This window comes from Zosterops lateralis, assembly GCF_965231275.1.
Source record: "Zosterops lateralis genome assembly, chromosome: 9".
NCBI classification, from domain to species: domain Eukaryota; kingdom Metazoa; phylum Chordata; class Aves; order Passeriformes; family Zosteropidae; genus Zosterops; species Zosterops lateralis.
The window spans coordinates 2866852-2889920 of NC_139769.1; the positions used below are offsets into that span (position 1 = coordinate 2866852).

General features: G+C 41.2%; 1 protein-coding gene across 9 annotated transcripts in view; it reads right to left on the reverse strand.

Annotated features, from left to right (window-relative positions):
• NFIA (nuclear factor I A) overlaps positions 1–23069 on the reverse strand; it is a 249093-nt gene that overhangs the window by 105765 nt on the left and 120259 nt on the right. For 8 of the 9 annotated variants that reach the window (XM_083867286.1, XM_083867285.1, XM_083867289.1 and 5 more), the window contains exon 3: positions 6662–6727. The exons of the other annotated variant lie outside the window; for it this stretch is intronic. In XM_083867286.1, coding sequence (XP_083723412.1) covers positions 6662–6727 — 66 coding nt within the window. The remainder of the gene's footprint in view (positions 1–6661; positions 6728–23069) is intronic. 9 annotated transcript variants of the gene reach the window in all.

Genomic DNA, 23069 nt, shown 5'->3' on the forward strand with positions numbered 1-23069 from the left:
GCCTTTTTTCTGTACACACACATGGAGAAATAAAAATATATACTGGAGTCACACTTTTATTTCTCCTCTCCTTTGCCGTGCCCAGCCACTCCAAGCGTAAGGAACATTTCATGTCTTTCAAGCACTGCTTTGTCATGCTATAAGCATTCATTTCATGCTTTGAATATTTCCTGTCATACTCGCCTTGGATGAATTTTTTGTGGGAATGCTTTGCTTGTGAAGGTTAATGGTTAGCAGCAGTGAAAACTGAAGTCCTCTGTCAATCCCCAAGCCTCAAGCACTGCAGGTCACTGGTGGGAAGGGTCTCCAGTCATCCCCAGCAGAGGCTGCACAACTGATCCCACTGATGACCCCGTTTCTTGCCTGACTGACAGTCAGAGCCATTTGCCATCACTGGATTCCCCCAAGAGACTGACAACCACTGATAAGCAGGATAAATCCTGAGCCTACCACAGGACACACTAAAGCCTGGAAATGGTGTAACTGTGCTTCAGAGTCTGGACTCAAAAGAGAATATGGTAGTATAGGGGAAAATGGTGTTTTTTTTCCTAATTATTCAGATGATTCTTCATGAGTCATGAATCCGGCAAATACACCTGGATGCTGCAAAGTTTCAATTATGATTGAAATGCTGTATTTCTTGTTCTTTTTGGGAATGTAATGCAATGAAATAAGATGAAGGAAATGCAAGACTACATCACACATAAGCTAAATTTATAACCAGACATATCTGCTTTTGTTTCCTTGGGAAACGCTGGCTCTCAGAGCTGCCTACAGGCACTCTCAGGGGGTGATGAAACATAGGTTGGACCTCATCAGGCCTTTCTTGGCTGGTGGATCTTGTTAGAGTCAACAGCCCACCCTGCCCAGTCCCAGGGAAGCCAAAAAAGACCAATCCCACCAGTACTCCCTGACTCGGCCACAGCTTCCAAGCCTGGACAAATTTCCCCACTGCTGTTCCCAGTCAGCAGACAACGTGATCCGTAAGGGTGCAAATCTGTTCAGAATTTGGTCCTGGCAAGTTACAAAGGTGCAAACAAGCTGACATCACCAGGAGCTCTGACTTCAGCGCCAACGATGAGATTCCTTATTGGAAATGCTAAGGGATTTTTTTTAAAAGCTTTTTCTGAAGAAAGTTAATTTTAGATTAGTCCCTCAGGCTGTGATAACTCCTCAGCGTGGCTCTGTAAACAAGAGAGGAGAGTCTTCTTGCATTTATAAGATTCTGATGCAAATAATCCTATGAACAAGGACATTAATAAAAGCTGCCGTTACTGTATTACTGCCTTTGCAGCTGCAACTGTGAGAAAACTTTCTCTGCAAGGCTCAGTTATCTCCTGAAAATGAGGTGTTTCAGGAATGTAAGTCATCTGAGACCATGTATTTTCTAACAGAACCAGTTTCAGCATTGTGTGCTCAGAGGACTGCTCGTGCCCTTGCACTCCTCAGGTGGGAGCTGAGGGGCTTATCCAAGGACAGAGGAGCCTCCAGACAACCCCAGCACCTCCTTGGTGAGCTGGCATCAAGCTCTGTCACAGCTCTGGAAGCCTGTGAGGCATCTGGACTCCACCTGAAGCTGCGGAGATGAGAGGTCAGGCACGGCCTGAGCAGAAGGGGCGGCCTTGGAAGGCAGAACATTTCCCCTTGTTAAAATTTTGGCTGTGGAAGGAACCGGATGTCACTCACCCACCATTTAACCTGCAGTGTTGGCTGAGTGATGGGGAAAACCACAAAGAGTTACTCATCTTCTGCTTGGGATGAGGATTTGAAGGGTGAACTCTGATTCTAAGAGTGCCCAAGCCTTGGGCCAGGCAGGCTCCACTTCCACTGGCCAAAGCTATCCCACTACTTGGAATGACAAATTTAGGACCAGAAGGAAAACATTCACAGAGGGGACTGGACTCTGCAGCCTGTTACTTTAGGCAGAGGGGTCTTCCCACTCATAATCTCCTCCTCCCTTTCAGCCAAAGCTAAATCATGTCTTGCATGACCAGCTTTGCCTACAGAAGAAGAAACTTCTCCCTGCATTTGTTCCCACTGTGGCCTTCTCTTTCCCCCACAGCTCAAGGACCAGAAATTCTTCCTTTCTGTTTCTAGGCATGGAAAAGTAAGCAGATACTTAAACATTTTTTTTAAGGTTTAACACTCAAGTCCAACCCTACTTAAGCAAAGAATTCACAGATGATATTTACAAGTCCAGTGTAATTACTGTAGGGCTGAAAAACAAGTTCTGCAAGTTACGGTGCATCATTGTTTTTCTTTTTTCTTTCCTTTTTTTTTTAATGTTTCAATGAACAATGTGCCTTTCATTTCCTACAATGCTGTTAAGGTACTTGCAGCTCAAAGCAGTCAGACTGCATTAAAGCTAAAAAGAATTTGGTTTGGGCATTACACATTTTTATTTTTTAGAAAAATTGCCTCTCCTTCTTCAGAAATTGTTTGAGCAATGGATTTGGCACACATTTGTAATCAGCTGTAATAATGAATGCTGCCCTGCTCACTTGAAATGGGAGAATTTACCAACTTCTTTAGAAGGAAGTCGTTCATCTACAATCAAAGTGCTGTGCTACCAACTCTGAGCCACCAAATCACAGAGAGCCATGAGCAGCCTGTCAGAAATGACACAGCATTCTCCTGCTTTGCACAGCACACCTCGTGTGCACCTTTACGCTGCACTTATTAATTCACCAGTGCCACCACATCAAACACAAACACTGCCTGACATCCATTTACTGACAGCAGCAGCACAGCTCTGTACCACAGTTATTAACCACTCTCTGCTACATCCCCTCCCTGCCTTTCTCCAGAGTTCAACTCCTGATGGAGCAGAGCAGGATCCAACTTTTAATATTCTCTGAAAGCCAGAATTGCAAAGATCCCCACTTTGCAGACAAAAAAGACCAAAAGGTTTCCCTACAAAAGTTTAAAATAATCCTACTTACAAAAAGAAAATCTATCTGATAGCTGTTTCCACTACTGAAAGTGAGAATAAAAGCCTGAGAGAGTGTCCACAGCAGTGCTGAGCTGGGAATTCAGTTGTTTGTGATCCCCAGGCATGCAGTCACTTCACCACATCAGACTACCCATTTTGTCATCCTCACTTCACTGAAAACTAGTTTGTTTATAAAACACAGCACCAAACCAGTGCATTTAACAAGCTTTTAAAATCAATAACCTTTTTTTTTTTTTTTTTTTTTTTTTTTTTTTTTTTTTTATTGGGCGAATTGCAAAATCACTTCACAGTGCCAACTGAAATGAAGCTTTTACATACCATTAGGCAACTACAAAAGTGGGGAATTTTCCACATGGGTGTTCCACCCAGCTCATCAGAAAAAATCCCTCGTTTGAGCAAAATATCAGGACATCAAAAAATGTTCCTGCCTCTCAGATGAAGTTGCTGGCCTCTTTCATTATCCCTCCTGCACATTTCCTCACCTCTACAACCAAGAGAGGAATTCTGGATTTTCTGCCCCTCCCCAGAAAGCTGTTTCCCATGGTGACAGAGCAGCACTGTGCATGCCCTGTGTTAGTTTTACCCCCAGCAGCAGCACAAAACATCTGGACCTTGGACCATCCATGCACCAACGAGCCCTGTCTCGCCTGCGTGTTTGCTTTTCACGGCCATCATGCTGCATCTCTCTCTTGAGAAATAATTAAATGCTTAATATTTCTGTTAAATATTTGCAGTGGTGACTGGATGACTGGCTGGAAACTATTCTGGCTTAATGAAGGCTGAGGAAAAGGCCAGAGTTAGTGTTGAAGCCACTGAGAGCAGAAGATGTCACCATCTTCCCTCATCTGTGATGATCCTGCTCCAGAAAATGAACCAGCAAAGCTCACTAGGGAGAAACCAGGAGTGGCTCTAAAAAAGAAAAGCTTTTTTTCCCATGAACTTCCCTGCATTGAAGGTTAGACATACAGGCTTTGCAAAACAACACATACAATTTAGAATGATAAATTAAAATCTGTAGTAGGAGGCCTTCTTTTTCAGGGCCGTATAGTTGACCCTCCTGAACCTACATTACTCAAGGTATGCAAAATATATGTGTATAATAAATAGCTCTAGAATTTATGGAGTGGAACAGAAAGGATATTAACAGGCAAGTAGAGAGGCTGTATAACCCTCACAAGGCCTTTAAAGATTTATTTTTTTAAAATGAAGGAATGCATGCATGGAAAAAGGCAGCACTGAATCGATACACTTCTTTGTGCCTTCCAGAAACACATGCAAAAATGCTTCCAAATCTGCCCTCAATCTGGTCACTCCACTGTTGGCATCAGTGGGAATAAGATTATTCATGATTCTATTTTTTTCTTTGATTCAAAAGCAAAAAAAAAAAAGAAAAAAAAAAAAAAGAAAAAAAGAAAAAAAATTCCTCTCTGTGTGGGCTCATTCCCACTCTCAGTAAAATCAATTACGAGCCTCCTATTGACTCCGCAGGGATTTGGATCAGGCCCTGTGGAAGTGGGTCTACAGCAAGTGTAGAACAACGCAGTTAATATGATTTATTGTGTCCGTTTCTGTGCGTGCAGTTTTTCATTTTCTAAAGCCTGCAGTTTTGCTTTCATCCTCACGTCCAGGAGATAAGAGCTGCAGATCTGTGTTGATCTACGCCGGGTACCCCGGAGCTGGGGGCTGTGTGTGCTGGGAATGAGCTCAGTGCCAGCCCGGGGGGAACCAGCCCTCCAGGGCCAACACTATGGCTTAGAAAATCTCCCACACACGCCCTGCAGAAGGTGCAGAACCAGTAAGGAGGCTTCTGGTGTGGTGGGGGAAAAAAAACCTCCTTTAGTAAAACTGAGAACAAAAAAAAAATCTTTTTCCTGTTTATTAAAAAAAAATTTAAAAAAGTACCTTTAGCAGGTCATCAGCAAAGTTCTAAGAATTCACTAAAAGATTGTTTTACAAAGAAGACTCAGGCTCCAAATCAGAGATATTTCATTTCACTAGGCTCTTACAGATTCTACATTATTAAACACTGACATTGCTGCTTTTCGGGGCAGTTTTTGAGTAGCAAGCTTTGTTAAAGACTAAGAAACTGCAGGGTAAGATGAACTGTGCTTTAATAGCTGCGAAAGAATATAATCTAAACATGAAATAATAACATGCTTGGTGCCTAATACATTCTAAATTAAAATATGATTTAATAAACACAGGCAACATATTCCCCATAAAAAAAAAAATAGCAGAATTGGCAGAACAAAAATCACAGTTTAGTCAGTTCTTCTCTTAACCTTGCAATCCTTTGGCTACAAATTAGAATTTCTGTGAACAGGATTGATAAGGGAAATTAGGCGCTGTCTTTCAGAAACAACAGCAATGTTTTAAGATGGTATGTTTGGAGATGAACAGCACAAAATCTATCAAAATATGAACCTTTCATATCTAATGGAAGGAAAATACAGGAGCCCAAATAGCCAAAATCTCGCAAGCCCAATGAGCCCTATGTTCCATGTCCTAGGATTCATGCTGGTAGTTTAAAGGTTTTTTATGTACCTAAACCTCTTCTTCTTCCCTAAATATTATCCCCTGTTTAAACCCTAACCCCAAAGCAGTCCAGGTGTGAATGCAGCCCTTCAGCCTCACTGCCCCTTGCAGCTTTGTTTGGCTGCTGATGAAGCCCCCAAAACACCCACTGAACACATACACAGCTGTAGGGGTTTAAGGCAAAGCAGTTAGTTGCTCTGTGAAAGGGAAACCACACGTGTATTGCTACAGATACAGTATTTCTACATGGATTTACACACCCCAGAAATGGTGACAGGGCTTTAGAGGCATAAACCCTTCACACAAATTCTTTTCTGTGTATGCAGGGTAGACCCCAAGTACAGTGGATAACCCAATCTGCATTTAGGTCTTATTTAAAAAAAAAAAAGTTCTGGTTATAGATAAAAGAAGTCAAGAAAAACTATTAATAATAATCATCCCTTATTCTAAGTCCTAAATATAAGTAGTAAAACAAAACTCAGTTGCCAATGGGGCCAACAAAAATTGTTGAAGTCTACCTTAGCCAAACACAAAAAGGAAGAGAAGCTGTTCCATTACACACATAGTCATCTTTTCACAAACAGTACCCACAGAAATCCACTATTTTTGAATGATTTTTTTTTCCAGGCTGCTTTACAAAGCAAGCCATTGGTTCAGTGGAAGCCATTGCTTCTACTTTGAATCTGTCCTGGTCCACAGAATATGAGTTTTCCTAAAAGTCCCAGTCCTTCTGCTGCTTCAACTCCAGCCACTGCCACTCGAGAACATGGAGAGAAGCACCAAGGAGCTGTAGCTGAATCTCCCTGATTTGTTTTCCTGTTGTATCTACTCCCCTGAAGGTCATGAATCAAGGCCCAAAAAGCTTTTGCTATGGAGGAATAAGGATAAGGGTTGCATACAGCAGGCTCTTTAATGGCATCTCCCTAATTAAAATTAATTTTTAAGGGAAAAAAAAAAAAAAGGTCTTTTTCCAGGACTGGACAAAGAAATGCTACCTTAGATTAGTGAAACAGTAGCATTTTAACTATGAGGAGAGTGCACAAGCTTTTTGTAGCCATCCCATGTCAATTATTCTGAATCCTCTTTTTATATTAGACATGGGGGGAAAAAAAAATCTTTATAAATATGGGCTGTTTTAATATCCCAAAGCAGGAGCAGCAGGTAAGAACTTACCATTTTCTGGCTGGTCCTTAATATCAGCTTCACTTGGCTGGCTGGGACTTTCAGATTGACTTGAATCTGAAAAACATAAAATACAGCCAAAAATTACAGGGTCTGCTGTGGAAAATAGATCAGAGGCGCCAGACTTCCTCAAAAGGCTGAGAGTACAAACTGAGGACAGGAGTGTTGCACCAGGACATGATAATGCAAAAGTCCCGTGCCTAGGTAATATGTTTGCTAGCAAAAAAAAAAAAAAAAAAAAAAAAAAAAAAAAAAAAAAAATTATATATATAAAAAAATTTAAAAAAGGGAATCTTGTTTATGGCACTACACAGAGTGCTCGGGGTGTGTGTTGGCATAAATTAAGCTTTGAGAATCCTTCTTTTTAAAGAAGGCATATTTAAACGACTCTCCTACATGTTTTTTTATAATGCAGCCTCTATGTTGTATACAAACCAGAGCCTTACTCCAACACATAGTAAAGTCTCAAAACATATCTCCAAGCAGGCATAGAAAGGTAACTTAGCAACCCTACATAGTCGTGGAGATTGTTGGCTACACATTTCTGGAACAAAATCTGCAAAACTGAGGGAAGAGCTGATTTTTTTTGGCGTTCTCTCGGAGTGGTTGCAGCACCACAAGATCCCTAAAATGCACAGTGCTGGTGGTGATTTGAAGTGGGAAAAGTGAGACCAGATACTGGATGACCTGCTTCAGAACTTGGGTAAATAATTCCACAAACTCCCAGCTCACACTCTCCAACGAGCACAATTTATTTGCCTAAAATAATAAAATGATCTATAAAAGGCTATGTGTAAATACGAGCGTTTTGCATTTTTTACACATTATTAACTCTATTTTATGTGAAGATGATCGCTTGTTGGTCCAAAAATTATTCTTAGTAGAAGCTTTAGTCAAATAGTATTTTCCTTCTTAATTATTTCTGTCACTATGAACTGGAAAAAAAAAGTCCCTTTACCTGTAGGAAAAAATATTTTTTACAAAATCCCTCAAATTACTAGTTTTTGCAATCATTTTTTTTTTCTTTCCCATGAAATTGTTCTGTAATTTATTGATCCTGTAGAAAAAGTTTTTGCTGTGAAACAAAACTTAGCCAACGAAACCACTTGCTAATGCCTCAACACCACCCCTCATCGTGGCAAACCCATTTTCTGACTTCACCTTGACTTTGCAGAGTTTGGAATTAGCTGTCTGAAATTTGACCACATTTCAGTGAGAAGTCAATGCCAGATCAAAAGGTCACGACACTTAACTGTGATTAAATTGAAAATCTTACTTCTATTGCAACAGAGTCATAACACTACCCCTTCTTTTTCTTTGAGGTATTAATAGTGCTGGAAGAAGCAGTACTACTAGTGACCTTGGGTCAAGCAATGCTAATTTATTGCTTTAAAAAGGTTCCTTGCTTTTAAGCAAATGAAGATTTTAATTACCGCAGAGCACTATAAAGAAAATGCCTATTTTAAATATTCAAATTTTTCTTTTTACCTGCTGACTGTCTGCTTTAGGTATCATTCAGAAGCTTAGAGGACAATCTTGTATAAATTAAAAACTACAAGTATAAAAAAAGGGCTCAGAAAACAAAACTTGATAAATTTCAGAATATAAACACAGAATATTTAGCAAAGAAAGCTTCAGTCACGATACTTCTATTTAAAATCAATTAAATCCCCTAAAAAGTGATACATACCCAGTGCATCAGAATCAATTTTCTCTCTTTAGTATTTACTATTTTTAATAATTTCACCAATGAAGCTCAGGGGGAAAAAAAATATCCTCATTTCTTCAATTTTGTTTTAAATATTGGTTTCTGAATAATCTCTCCCTGAAGCTGCTATCAGTGCCAGCAGATACACTATGGGGTAACACGCACAGTGCTGTTGTATTCTGGATTTTGGCAAGAACTTTTGTGTTTCTGATACCGCAAAGGTAGAAACAAAGGTAAAATATTAGGAATGTAAAATATTTAGTTAACATTCAAAGTCAACATTCAACGGATTTCATTTTACAGGGCGGGCATTTAGCCTTTTGCTTATTTTTTAGGTTTTCCTTTCCCTCCAGCCAGCCATGGCTCGATCAGAGTTTGGGCTTTGTGTTTCGAGTAGGCTTGTGTTTTGAGAATTCCACAAAAAATTTATAGATTTGGAGAAGTTCCTGCTGCAATGTGGGACTGGGGAGCATGTTTCCCTTCCCTAAGATTTGGAACGACCCAGGGAGGCAGCGAGAGGGCCGTGGTGGCGGCCGCGAGAGCCGGGCTCGGCGCTGGCACCTTGGCTCCAGCACAGCCCTGCAGCCGGTGGGCAGCACACACAGCCCGAGCTGCTCCTGGCTTGGGAGAAACAAAGTACTTTTGTCTGCCTCGAGTGCTGTTTTTCCAACACCAAGGTTGGTGGCACGAGAGGGGCTCCACTGGCCGTAGGACGTTTGTTTGCACGCTGAATCTTTAACTTTCTCCTTTTATCACCTCGGCTCCGGCAATAGCGTTTTTCCTAATTCTGCTTCCCTGCAATCCGCCCCTTCTGCTGAAATTAAATATTAATTTCCCAGGAAAAGACAACACAGCTTTAAGCACTATTCTTCATGGAGAGGCGCAGGGCAGTGAAACAGAGGATGAAGTAGAATTAAAGCCACTCAATCCTGTGGTGGGGATCACGGGAGGCTACCGAAAACATGGACTGGGCAAGCATGTGCTCAGCATTGTTATGCAAGGTGGCATCTTGTGGAAACCCCAGATAAGAAGACTGAGTTGAGGCACTTAGCCAAAATGTTTATATGCAGAATTTTGCTTCCCTGATTTTATTCAGATGCCGCAGATGATCCGGCACATATAAATGTGCCGCCACATGGTTAAGGGATTGGCAAAATCAGAGCCGTTGTGTTTTACAGTCTTGCCTAGGACGAGGGAGTCTTGCTCAGCCTCCACCGCTCGCTCTCTGCTTTTTCAGCAGTTGGCACTAACTCCTGTCGGGGCTTTTTTGTTGTTTTGCACATGGAAACTTTCAAATTCCAGTTTTCTGAACGTTTAGTGTTTTGCGGGCTCGGCTACAACAGGAGGGGGAATGTCTGTCCTGCTGAGTCAGTTAGCCAAACAGGTGACCGGAGGAATAAATTAATTTTTGCCCATACATAATTGATATAAATGGAAGATCGTTTTCATAAGCATTTGCATTAAATCAATAAAATCACTTACTATAGAGCAGTTTAACAATTCATTTGATTTTCTCTTTTCTATATATTTGATAGCCACTCTGCAAAACAGTATACACTTTATGCCTATTTTCTTTAGCAACAACACTGCCAGTTAAATTCTACCACCTGCAATAATTAGAGCCATTGGAAAACATACAAAACAAAATATACAGTAGATGCGAGCCCCTCTTGAATCCACGGCCCCCTGCGGCAACGAATTTCATTGGTGCCTTAAGCTAAGGCTGGTAGGAAGCCAAAGAATCTGTATATTACAATAAAGTGCATGTTATTAAGGGGAGGATTTAAATGATTTCAGATGGAGTTGGAAATATTATAGTGAGGAACCACTATTAAGATTGCTGATTAAAAAAAAAAAAAATCACCAAGGAATCTAGTTTTATGTTTAAGGAAGCTTAACCTTGAATAGCACAATGGTTTTATTTGGGGGGGGTTTAGTTGGAGAAAAGTTAGTGGTTGGAATTTTTAACCCTGAGCTAGCTGGGGTTTTAGTGAGTCTGTGCACTGGGCTCAAGGTTACTGGTCAAGAGAAGCTCAAGGGGATCTGGTATCAACCACAACCATGGCAAACAAAATCAAAAAAACATGTTGAAGCTATTTTACTCTCTACTTCCAAGAATCAATTATGATTAAGGGATAAATGGAAAAAAACCCAAAAACCAAACAACAAAACAGGCTAGTTTTTCAAAGTAGCATTTCCTATCACATCTCTATTCTCTGCTCCTCTTTGGATCTGTTCCTTAAGCATATGCTACCCCAGCACGACCGAGCCCCAGATCTGCCTGATCCCAAACCCTGCACAGGCAGGGACCTCCAGGTCCAGGACGGAAGCTCAGGACTTTTCAGGCTGCAGTTTTCCTTTTCAGCTGCAGCAGGAGCCCAGCTCCAGCTGGGCTGCACGGCGGCTGCATGGAAGCAGGGCTGGCGGCACTGGAAGGGAGCGCTCCATTGTTTGGAAAGAATAAAACCTTCCCAGGAAAGTCTGGCCCGTGGACAGGACCAATGTCAACAGACTGACAATGTTGTTCTTTTTTGTAGACCGTGACACAGACAGTAAAGTGTTGCTGCACTCCTCCACCAAAAGAGGCTGTTTTAAGTGCCATGGCACTTCCCAGTGCTAAACTACTTCATGGCTACCTGACCGGGGAGATATGGGACACTTTGTGGAGCACTCCCAAAACCATGCTGTGTTTTCCAGGGCAGGCTGAATCCAGCCTGGATTTCACTGGGGTGGCAGTGACCCTCTTTATTGTCTGCTAGTTTGCTCAAATCCAGTGAATGGGTGCCAAGATAATTTTTCACCTCCGTAGGGCCGCTCCCCAGCAGAACCTGAGCCTCTGAGCAGCCCGCGAGCTACCACAGGTGCAGACACATCTATCCTGGAAACAGTAAAGGTGATCCCTGCATAGTGCAGGAAAAAAATGACCAGCGATGCCAGATGAGCAAGGCAGCACTGCCACTGCCCATGCTGAGCCTCCTCTGCAGTGAAATGCAGCAGGTTCCTCTCCTCCACCACCAGCCCAGCACCTCGCAGAAGCACCACAGAAGTGCACAAGTTAAATTTTCCATTCATATCATGTTTTGGGGGTGGGGGGAATACTGTATAATAAACTGACATATTTTATTCAAGTTTCAGAGGCCTATTTGTAATAAAAAATTTATATGGCTGGGTTGTGTTCATGCAATAAATTTTTCATTTATAATTTTGGGCATGGATTCTACCAAAGATTTATATACATTAAAAAAAAAAAAATCATGCTCCTTTATGTACAGTCTTATGTGGTGAGCTTATGGGATTAACAAACAGAAACCAGCACCAGGACTGGGGCTTTTTTACACTTGCTTTCCCTTCATTATACATTATAATATAAACACATAGAAGTCACTCCATATAGGCTACAATTATTATTTACGGTGATTTTGGTGGCTACTAGGATTCCTTTAAAGGAAAGCCTGGCTTTCCATTCTACTCCAGCCATTGCTTTCAAGTCAACTTTTACAGGGAGTTCAAAGTTCATCATTATCATCCAGCTCATCATCACACATGTACACGCCTGCACCAGATTCCCAGTTTTATTCCATACCCCTGCACCATACACCCCATCCCCACGGCTCCCCAGTGAGGTTCTGCACTGGTAAAATCCCTGTGGTGCCAGCCTGTTTTTTTTTTTTTTTTATAAGGCGAGGACTCTTAATTCCTGTACACTGGGAAAGAGATTATCTTTGATAATGGAAATGTAAATCAAAGCTTGCTGTTGTTTATTCCAGACAGACATTTGTGTGTTAAGTCTGTTTATCAGGCAACACTTTGTCTAAGCCAGGAAGTAGTCAGCCTTTGTAACAAGATGTATGCAAATGATTTTCCCATCAGCCCCTGCCACAAAACTTTTGTGGCAAAAAAACCCCCTTCTTGTTACTTCACCAGTAAGACGCTCCTAAGCTACCCCATAAGCAGACTAGCAACAAAACAGGCAGCTAGACTATGCTGATGAGTTTGAATGAGCCCAAAACATGCGCCCACAGTCTGTTGCTCGGTATTGTAAGCAGACTTTGTGTATTACATCTGTTTATCAGGCAACACTCTGTCTGCTGGGCCGGCTTTGTACCAAGGTGGACGCAAACAAAGATCTCCACAACTCCCCTCCTAACTTTTTTTTGGCTGAAGAAATTGCCCGTTACTTCCCTCCTTGCTGGAAATAAGAACGCGAAACTTCACCGAGAGGCTGCGAGACCCTAAAGCTGTATCAAAATGGTTTCATTTTAAATCAACTTTCTTTGTTCTCACAAGCCCATAAATGATTTACTGCTATCGTGTGATAGCCTAGAATGTGGGGAATCTGTGTATTCCCATATTTGTTCCTTGATATTACAAACAAGTATTTGATTCACTTCTAAATGTTTGTTTTTAAAACAGTTTACAGCCTTTGATTCCTGCTTACTGATTCATTTCTGGAACATTTTCTATTTATTCCTTTGCAGTAGCAAACGTTAATTTTGACTTAATTCAAATTGTCATCAAAGGCTTCCTTAAGAAATCCCACAGCACAGATTTTATTTGTTATAATAAAATATTCTTAAAGTAAACATCGTGTGACTGTGTTTTTTTAATTCCAAGAGATACAAAAATCCGTTACCCAAAGGATTCAAATTGGTTCAGCCCTTTTTCCTAGACAAAATAAACACTTTAGGACTTTACTTGTTTGTATTCTCCTCAGTGGTGCTGTATGCATCACCAGCTAAAAACAAAGAAACTTTTAGCTGCTCAGACAAAATGCAGAAGCTCCCCAAACAACGAAGCGGGGGGGTGGGGAGGCATTCAGAAAGTCTGACAGTCCATTCAATATAGGGATGATGGCCATAATGCATCCAGGGTCCCCTTGCTAATTAAATATGCATTGGCACAGTTTTGATCGATGCAAGCCATGGATCAGATGACACACCTGCAAAATCTTGAGCCCAGAGCTCCCAGGAAAAGGAAAATACAGGCTGTCTCCTTATCTTTGTTTTCAAAGGCTCTCAATTTCTGTGCTTAGATATCTAATTTAATTCTCTCACCCCTCAGCAAACTGGATTACGAAAGTCAATACTGCCATTGTGCATCGACAGGAACACACAGCTTTCCTTTTATTCAATTTAGCCATGACCTTTAGACAAAGATAATGACAACTGTCTAAAAGTAAGGTAAGGCCTTAAGGAAGACCCTGCTGAGGGGCCCCTCTCGCTTTCTGTGGCTCCTCCAGCCAGGAAAAGCCCACCGGCCATGGAGAAAATCCAGAAATAATTTCCCTCCTCATACCACAATGACCAGGAATAGCGTGGCAGAGTAGCTCCGTCAGCCATCAAGGGCTCTATCCACCCTGAGGACCTGGGACACCTTGACACCAGTGGCCAGACCCTCAGGAGCCCTTTGCCAAGAGGTGACGACGTCTCCAAATGAAGCGCTCTTGTGCCAAGAGCAGCGCCGGGCGCTCGCACGAGGAGCGACCATGCTGTCCCATTTTTCCTCCGGCTCTTGGGGACACAGTGAAATGGAAGGGTCAGGAGAGTAGCACTAATTTCTCATTTCTGGCCCTGGCACTGGGGAAGAACTGCAACCCCAGAGCTGGGAGCACGGCACAGGAGTCGCACGCACCCACGCGGGGCGGCGGCAGGAGGAGGAAGCGGCACGAGGATTTTCCTGGAGCTGAGCTGGAGCCAATGGAAATGGCATCACTTTCCAATAGGTCTCGCATCAATATTTTTAGCAGCCTCCCTACAACGAGATAGCATCTTTCTAATACATCTGTAAGGGAAGGACAGAGAACATGCTCTCAGCTAACGAACAGCTATCAGGCAATAATCCACTTTGGTACCTGCAGATACAGGTTGTACCTGAATCAGTGATGGAGGCATATAAAAATTCATATTGATTGAGCAGCCCAGCTCCACAAAATGTGAGCTTCCATGCTGCACAGGGTTTTAATTCTGCAGGATTTTTTTTTTAGCTGCATTTAAAAATACACTTGGCATTTCTAGCTGTGGACCAATATTTTTCTCATGTCTTTTTATACAGATTTGGAGGGAAAGATATTTGTAATGGAAAAAAAATATGTGCAAAGTTGGATTGCTAAGTTTCTGTAATCTTGGGAAATAAAAAAAAAGCAGCCTATGTAAGAGCTAAAAGAAACCATATGGATCAACAAGAGCTGCCCTCATATCCCTAGGAAATATATATTAACCTACATTTCATCATCATAAACCCCAAAATAAAAAATCTAATTAGAGTCTCTACCCTCAGATTCACTTGTAAAAAATTTGCTTATCCCCCTCACAAAATGATTTACAGTACTTACATCCATTTCTTCAGAGTGATTTAAATTTATTGAATCATTTCAATTTTTAGAGAGCTTCCATTTGGATCTGTATGGGTTTCTAGACATATGCAGTGCTCAGTTATTTAAAATTAATTGCAGTACAATAATTTTAAATTGCTTCACACTATACGAATCTCAAGTGCTTTGAAATATTTGAACCACTCTATTTAGAAGCCATCAAACTTCTGAGCACATGCATCAAAGAGTTGTTTTAAAAGCCAAAGGGCCGTCCTGATGATCCCAAAGTGCAGGTGAGCACAGCTCTGGGCATGCTCAGTGCACACGGACCCGGATTTATAGAACAATTCAACAAATCTTGCCTGAATGTCAATCTTTAATTAACAAAAACTGATCCTGTAATAATTTCAAACCACTAAAAAAATTCTAAAACTAGAAAAGCACTGTTATAAAATAATGGCGTACATTAAAACTATTATTACTTCTAATGTATATTTATAGAACATCCTTTTATCCCGAAAATTAAAACAGCTTATTAACATTAAGCTAAGCTTTACAACACCTCTGTGGGAAAGGTGAGCATAACTATGCCCACTTTATGCAGGGATGAAGGAAGCACATAGAGGTTAAGTGATTTACCTTGAGAGGCACAGTTACTGAAAGGGGTAAAAAGCACAGGGCCGGGCTCTTGAGGTCTGGATAATAAAATCTCCCTCCCACCAACGCAGCCATTACAATGGCAATGGCAGTGCCCACTTAGGAAATCTTCAACTACGTTATGTAGAAAATTACTCGGTAGAGTGGATCCAAAGTCACCTAGAAGGGGATATTTCCAGCCACTCTCAGCTTCTGTTTCACTTGCCTTTCTATTTCTCATTAGGTATTTTGAAAAACAAGAAATCATTTCCCTCCAGAGTATTTTCTATCTCAGTTTAGCAATAACAACAGTAGTATTTAGGGCGACTAAATATCTGGTTTTGCAATGCCTGACTTCATGTCCAAAGGCAAGACGAGCCTCTGTGATGAGCAGATCTGGTAGCTTTGGTCAAAGACCCCAGGTTCTGCTTTTGTGCAGTTTTACCCTGGTGAGAAAACCAACATCAGCAAAGCAGGATTATGTCCACCATATGGTGAGACTCCATTGGCGGTCGTACAGCCACCCAATTAATCTCTATCCCCCACCATCCCCTTGTTATTTATTTATTGTGACAAACTCATCCTTTTGGGACCCTAGGCAGGGAGCTGCATATTCCCAGGCTATTGGCGTCAGTGCCCATCCTCATCCTTTATCCCAAGCAGGAGCTGGCGAGCTGGTGCCTCTCCTCTGGCCAAGGCGCGTGGTGCTACAAGGTCACACCCAAGGAGGATCTCCAGATTTTTCAGAGCAGGTTTTTTTTTTTCAAAACTGCCCTCCATCAAAAAGTCAAACAATGAGAACACGCTTCACAATGAGCTTGACACGCTTCACGAACCACTTTCCAGAGCTGGCCATTCTAATACCACATGGACAACCACGCTGTTTGTGGAGACCATCAGAGCGCTCCTGCATTTCAGTCTGTCCCTGTTCCTGAGGTCTCTCCACAGCCTCAGACATCTGAGGTTTCATCAGCCAGCAAAAACAAAGAAAAACCTTCATCACACCAGCAAACTGGGCAGGAGCCCCAATCTCCTCCTTTTTCAATCTCTCCCGCTTCTCTTTCCTCAAAAGGACGAGTGCAAAATTTTCTTGTACTCAACCAAAAATTCAACTAGGAATCTATACATCCAACAGAGTGAAGAATACTTGGAAAGAACTAGTATCTCAAAGAATGGGCCCATTTTCCCTACTCAGGATTATTCTATTTCACACAGGGAAAAATGATGTTGATAATAAAAATATGTGAGTCTATTTAAGAAATAAACAAAAGATGAACTAATATTCCATGGAGATTCTGTCAATAGCAGATTAATATCAAGTTACAGATGAGGCAGTCTAAGCAAAGTGTAGGTACTATTTTTTTTTATTGTGGATCTACACTTGCAGTCCCGTTTTCACAACTCTTTTATTTTGATGTACCTGACACTTTTCCTCTTGGCTCTCATTTCAGTCCCTCTTAAGTACATATTTGGTTGTAGTGGCCAAATTTTTTTTTTCTTTTTTTTCTGGCAGATGTCTTTTCCTTGTTCTGTGCACTGCGAGGAGTTCAACGTGGCATGTGAAAAATTTCCATTTCAGGTTTTCTTAAGCTAAATACAAAATTAAACTGCTGGCAAAAATACATAGATATATAAAATTATACAGCAGAAAAAGCTGCTCGATAATTTCCTTTCTTCCCTTCCTCTCTTCCTTTTGCATTTTTTCCTCCCAAATAATTGCAGAAATATTGCCATCAGCCCTGAAGCCTTTCTCCAAGTGTAAAGTCAGAAGGTTTTGCCCACAAAGAACTGCCACTGATTGTTGCTCCATGGATCTGTTTCTACTCTCACAATATTGTAGACTGCGAAGAAGAACTGAGAATTACCATAAAAATCGGGACGTGTTTTGTTGCATCAGTATCATGTTGGCATCAACACCACAGACTCGGGCAGAAAAAAAAGCAGCCTTTTGGTAGGCAGCCTACTTGGTCTGTGTTTCTGCTGTGTTTGTAAGCCATGCAAGTGGAAGAGAAAGTTAAAACTTGGAGAGAAGTAACATCCTGCAGGCTCGGTGTGAGTTACAGCAAAATCTGAGGTACAACCACCATAAATCATGAAGAAGCAGAATTATATCTATGCCTCAAAAGACAGTGGATCATTATAAATATAGGACAGAGTTGGGCATATACATACTTGGCCCCCGGAAAAAATATTCAGCATAATATGTTGACTCTGAAAATGCAACCTAAAATCCATTTTCACCAGTGCTGCAAATCTAAATTTTGAGGAAAGAATTTAAAACCAGAAAAGTCCAGAGCTCTCCAAACCCATAACTACACTGCGTAGACGAAATTTTAATCAAACTTTTAAAGCCATGGTTATGATCTGATGAACAGACAGCTTGACTTGATTACATTTTTAAGTTTCAGTTTCTATTTCTGTTTTAAGATGAAAAAGATCATAGAGTGTCAGAAATTTGAATACTGAATAGCAAAAGCTCTTGCAGGTTTAGAAAGCATATAGAAAAGCTGGCAAAGGAAAACGCTATTCCATTGCCACCATCTGCTTTCTGGCATATTGAAGAAACTTTACTAACAGCAACATTTTCTTGCATTAGAATATCTGCTAATTAGTTTTGTTGTAATTTTTTTTCTTTTTTTTTAAATTACCTTTTACACAGAAGGCAAATAGCCAGTTTTTTTGGCTGGCTACACCTTACACCACGTCTGATAACATTTTCACATTAAGTTCAGTTTACCTCACTTTTTTTTTTTTTCTATCAAAATCCTATCTTTAGCATAGTCAAAGCCTGCAAAAACTTTGCCTTGCTGAGACTAAAGAAAAAAACATCAAACATACGAAGTGTTAAAAATCGCTGAATAACTCAAAGGAAAAAAGATAATTTTGAAGGCGTTTTGGCTGAAATCTATTTTCCTTTGAATTGCATGAGTGTTTTAAAATGTTAAAAACACTACAGAGTGACTAATGAATGTAAAAGAACGATAAAGAGTATGGGTCCAGTTATCAGTGATGTGCCTAAAACAAAATAATTTTGGACAGTCTGCCATGCAAATATTGACTAAAATGTCATAAATAATGTCTGCAACAAAGGAAATCCTGCAAAGGAATATTCTCTTGTACTTAATGAATTGTACAGTGTGCCTTTTAGCAAGCAGCACGTTACAGAGCCTGAAAACTTCAGTTGGACCAAAAAAACCCCCTAAAATTTCCCAGATAAAAACATCACTAATGTTGTTTATTTTTTTTTTTTTCCAGAAACAGACCTTTCAAAAAGTTAAAGGTGCAGCGTTACATTTGGAAAAGGGCTCACTTAGAAGCTGATTTTCAAAAGAAACAAGTCATCCAAAAATTACGAATAGACCAAATGTAACCACCTCACTGACTTACAACTACTTCCTCTGCCATTTTTAACAGTATTTTCATTTCTCTGCTGGCAGGGAAGAGGCTGTTTGCAGGTCTTTGTCAGAATGTACTGAAATCAAATGCAAAGATATTAAGTCAACCACTGTCCTGGGCCAGAGCTGAGAGGTGGTAAAGTTTCTGTTCCAGCACTTCTTAGGACCTAATTCTGTCTCAGTTCCAGAGTCTGAATGTGTAGGGTTAGAAATAAAAGTGCAATCCTGGAAGAAGGATGGCAACACATAGAATGGGCAGGAAGGGCTCCAAACCACCCTCAAAATCACAACATTTTAGTAATTTTATTATTTTTTCAGTCTCATTGGAATATGATGTCTAAATGAGGGAAGTTGCATTAGGAACTCCAGATTACCTACATCTCCACTGACACACTGTGCTACGTGTAATCACAAACAACCCAGTCACATTTTTTTCTGAAAGTCTTTAAAAAAATTAAACAATCGGGTCTACACCAAAACCTTCCGCATGTGTTTTCCAAAATTTCATTTCTGAGAAAAATTTCACAGCCACTGAGATGACAAAAAACAAAGATATTTTACATTTCTAAAGCATCTTTCATCCAAGATCAAAGAACTACATCAACAATAATTCTCAAAATACTCCTTTGAAACAGAAGTACTAAAAGGAGTACTATTAAATTTATTTTATCTTTATCTAGCTTGATCTATTTTCTTTTTAAAATGCTGGTTACTGTAGCATCTCTCCAGGCAGATGAAGACTATAGGTTAAGTGACTTGACCAGAAACACTTACTAGCTCACTGGAAGAAGCTGGTAATGCTCACATTTGAGAGTCAAGGATTTGAAACCTTTTATTTATTAATTAAAAACATATATAAATGTAAACTAACCCAGGGAGCATGAAAACCCCTCGACCATGATGTGATGAAGGTGCCACCGAGGCAAGTGAAGGATCTGGAATGAGCAGCACACAAACCAGCTGTGCAGGACATGCTGTGGCAGTGTGGATGGACAGGTCACTAAGTGTGTGATGGCAACAAACTTCGTATGAAGAGAACAAGTAGGCATGTGCTGCTTTTCAAACCTCTTGGAAAAAATTAGGTCAACTTTCTTACGAAAGATGAAAAGCCTTCCTGCCCTGAAACATGCAGAGAAGTGCTCCCTGCTCTCCCGTGGAGGCTCAGGAAGAGCATGGGTTTTCCAGCTGCACCACAGGTCACCCACAAAAAGATTGGTGGGCTGTGTGGCAGGGTCTGAGGCCAAAGAATTTGTTTAACACGGATCTCAGAATTATTTAAAAATAAATTACAGGCTGCGTTACAAACCATATAATTCAGCCTCTGGGCCAAGATAATTCTTGACATAACCCAAGTGGAATTACACCGGGGACAGAGTTAGCACAGTGCTTTCATAAGGATCCTTTCCTTATCATTGCTGCAATCAGGTCGTCTGTGGGTATAACTGATAATCTCCTGCCTGCTCTGTAACATGGATGAAATGTTATCGACTGTTCTGCCTCGTCAGAGAGCAGCACACCCTCTGCCAGCGTGTGCAGAACCCACTGCTGATAAAAGCAGCCCCTGTTTGGAGAGGTGTGCTTTACAATCCTTGTGGTTTTTTGCAGCAGAGGAGCTGTTGGACAATGAAGAAAAACATTTCAGCTCCCCTGAAAGTTTGACTGTTCCTTTTCAAACAATACAACACAAGATTCGGGACATACTGCTGACACAGCAACATCAGTGCCTCAAAGAAACTGTGGGAAATGTCAAATTTATGGTCCTATGGGTGATTGGTGGAAGGTTTCTTCCCCCCCCTTTAGCAAGCCTCTGTCAAAAACAGAGCCTCTAGAAAGTTTTTGGCTACGTCCCAGCAAAGCAGAAGGAAGCTGTATCCCACACTTCCCTTGGGACTTAATGAAATATACAGCCTCTGGGCTTCTTTCAATTTGGTCTTTCAGATTGCTAAACCAGTGAAAGAAGGATCCTAGCTGTCACAAACGTCACATGTTTGGGGTCACCTGCTGCTCGGGGGTTCTCATGCCAGTTGTTGACATAATAAGCACCCCTTACACTTTAATTACAATTCACAGTGTGCAAACTCTGCAATCTGCTTTAAGGCAGACAGTCTTTTAAATCAACACTAAATTCTACTACTGTTCGAGCAGAAACGGGAGGAAAAAGATGTCCAGCTGACTGAATAATTGTATTCAAATATTTGTGATCCCAAAGAAAAGTAAGCCCTATCCAGTGAAAAGAGCAACTGTATTGCCTGCAACACTTCAGAAAGCGCAGCTAAAACTCGACTTGCTCCTCGCAGTCACGCAGACGACGCACGTGAGGCGTTTTCATTTGATGAGCTCTTCCCAAAGCTCCTGTGAGCACAAACCTGAGGGCCCAGCTGTGTTTGCCCCCGAGCACGGAGCGGGCTGGACACAATGCCGGACACCGGGATCAACTATGGGACAGAGGGAAATTCTCAAGCCCTCTTAGCACGAATTTCAACAGGCCTTGTGCAATGAAAGCCTAAACGGGAAGACATGTTTATTTTACTCTGGAATGCTTTATTTAGTTCGGTACAAGAAACACTGGGTCTACTTAAAAATACTTATTATTTTGAGAAACAGATGAGAGTCCTTCGGTTTCCTTGACCGCTACCTCTTTTTTAGCTGTTACTCCTAATAAAGACATATCAAGACCAACAAACTTAAATAAATGTTACCAGTTGGAAAGGAATAAAAGTCTCCTTATATGTTAGAGGAAATCCATTTTAGCACTCATGCATCTAAAAATGCCTCCAGTAAATTATATTATTTACAGGGCCTTGGTTGAATCCACCTTTTCCCATGGAAAGAAAAAGACCACCAGAGGGGACACAGCGCTCTGGGAGTACTCCTAGAAGAATTTCTCTGTTTGCCCTGCTAGAAATGCTGTTGAACTGTGGTTTATGGATCACACTGTCCACACAGGAAAGGCAGCACAAGCTCTAGCAGCTGTGCTCTGCACACATTTCACCCTATGTGCTCTCGGGGAAACAAAGGACAAGTCAATAGCCCGATATGAGGGCCTGATCCTATTTAAACCATCAGGAGTGACTCTGGCCACAGGAGAAGTGGGCCAACTGGCTTCTTAGGGAAAAACAAGGATGGGTTTTCACCATGCTCAACAGCCAAACTGGCAGGCTCCTTCTCCCTTGGCCGAGAGGGACGGAACCTCCTCTCACTGCCTTTGCTGTCGCCGCTCTCCCTCCTCGCTCGCGGTACCGGCGACCTCAGATAAACTCGAAACGTTTTGAAATTATCATCAGACTGTGAAGCACTTCAATGAAAATCTATAAAACAAATTTATAGTGTGCATTCATGTGTATTATATATACACTTAGAATGGGATTTATCATTTAGCTGACCTTTGGAACACTGGTATTTTTAGATCTGAAAAAATGTGTGTTGATTGCACTTCAACCCAGTCCCCTTACAATGTACCAACTCCTTGATATCTTACTACAGGAAAGATAATTGCAATGAATTTTTATATTTCAGCACATGGGAAGATAAGATTAGACAGTAGGGACATAAAAGCAAACTGCACCACATAAAAGATAAGTTTCTGAAAGTTACAATTTACACCAAATGTTACAGATTAAAATGTTCAAAGCTATTTATAGGGCCTTGTGCTGGTCCCATTACAGACCAAGTGAAGACTGCAAAGAACCAGCTCTACCTTTTCCTTAATCACTTCCTCCCATACCTAAAAACCCCTTGGAGCACACAAATTATTAATGATATTAAGACTATTACTAATTCCCATTACCACTCAGGTAAGACTCAGGTGCCTCAGCAAACTGGTCCCAAGATCACATGTGCTGCATAGACCTCACCATCCAAGAGGATTGCTCCTACTCTAATGGGATTATCTACAATCTGAACAACTCATCCCAAAAGGTAAATAAGCATTCGATTTCCCTCTGCCTTCTGTGTATGCCATGCTTGCCTGTGTCAACCAAGTGTCTTATATTTTTAAAATGGGATATTTATCTTCTTTATTCCCTACTATTAAGTTGCCACCAACAGTAGCTTGCTCAGTGGCAGAAATAAGGAATAGCAGCGAGAGAGATACATTTACCTCCATACAAAGTATAAAAAATTCAGAGCTGAATAACAATTCAGAAGTAGGGAAATGTAGTTATGGAGGCACACAAAGTGCCGCACGATCCATCCACATGCAGCAGGCAGCAGATGCAGCCGCTGCCCACCAAAGGGCACAGGTGCAACAGCAGAAAAATAACCCAGTGCAAAGCAAAGTTCGGAGCAGAGCAGCTAATAAATGACACCCTCTGGAAAGCTGTCCTGGCAGCCGCCAGCACACGGCATCCG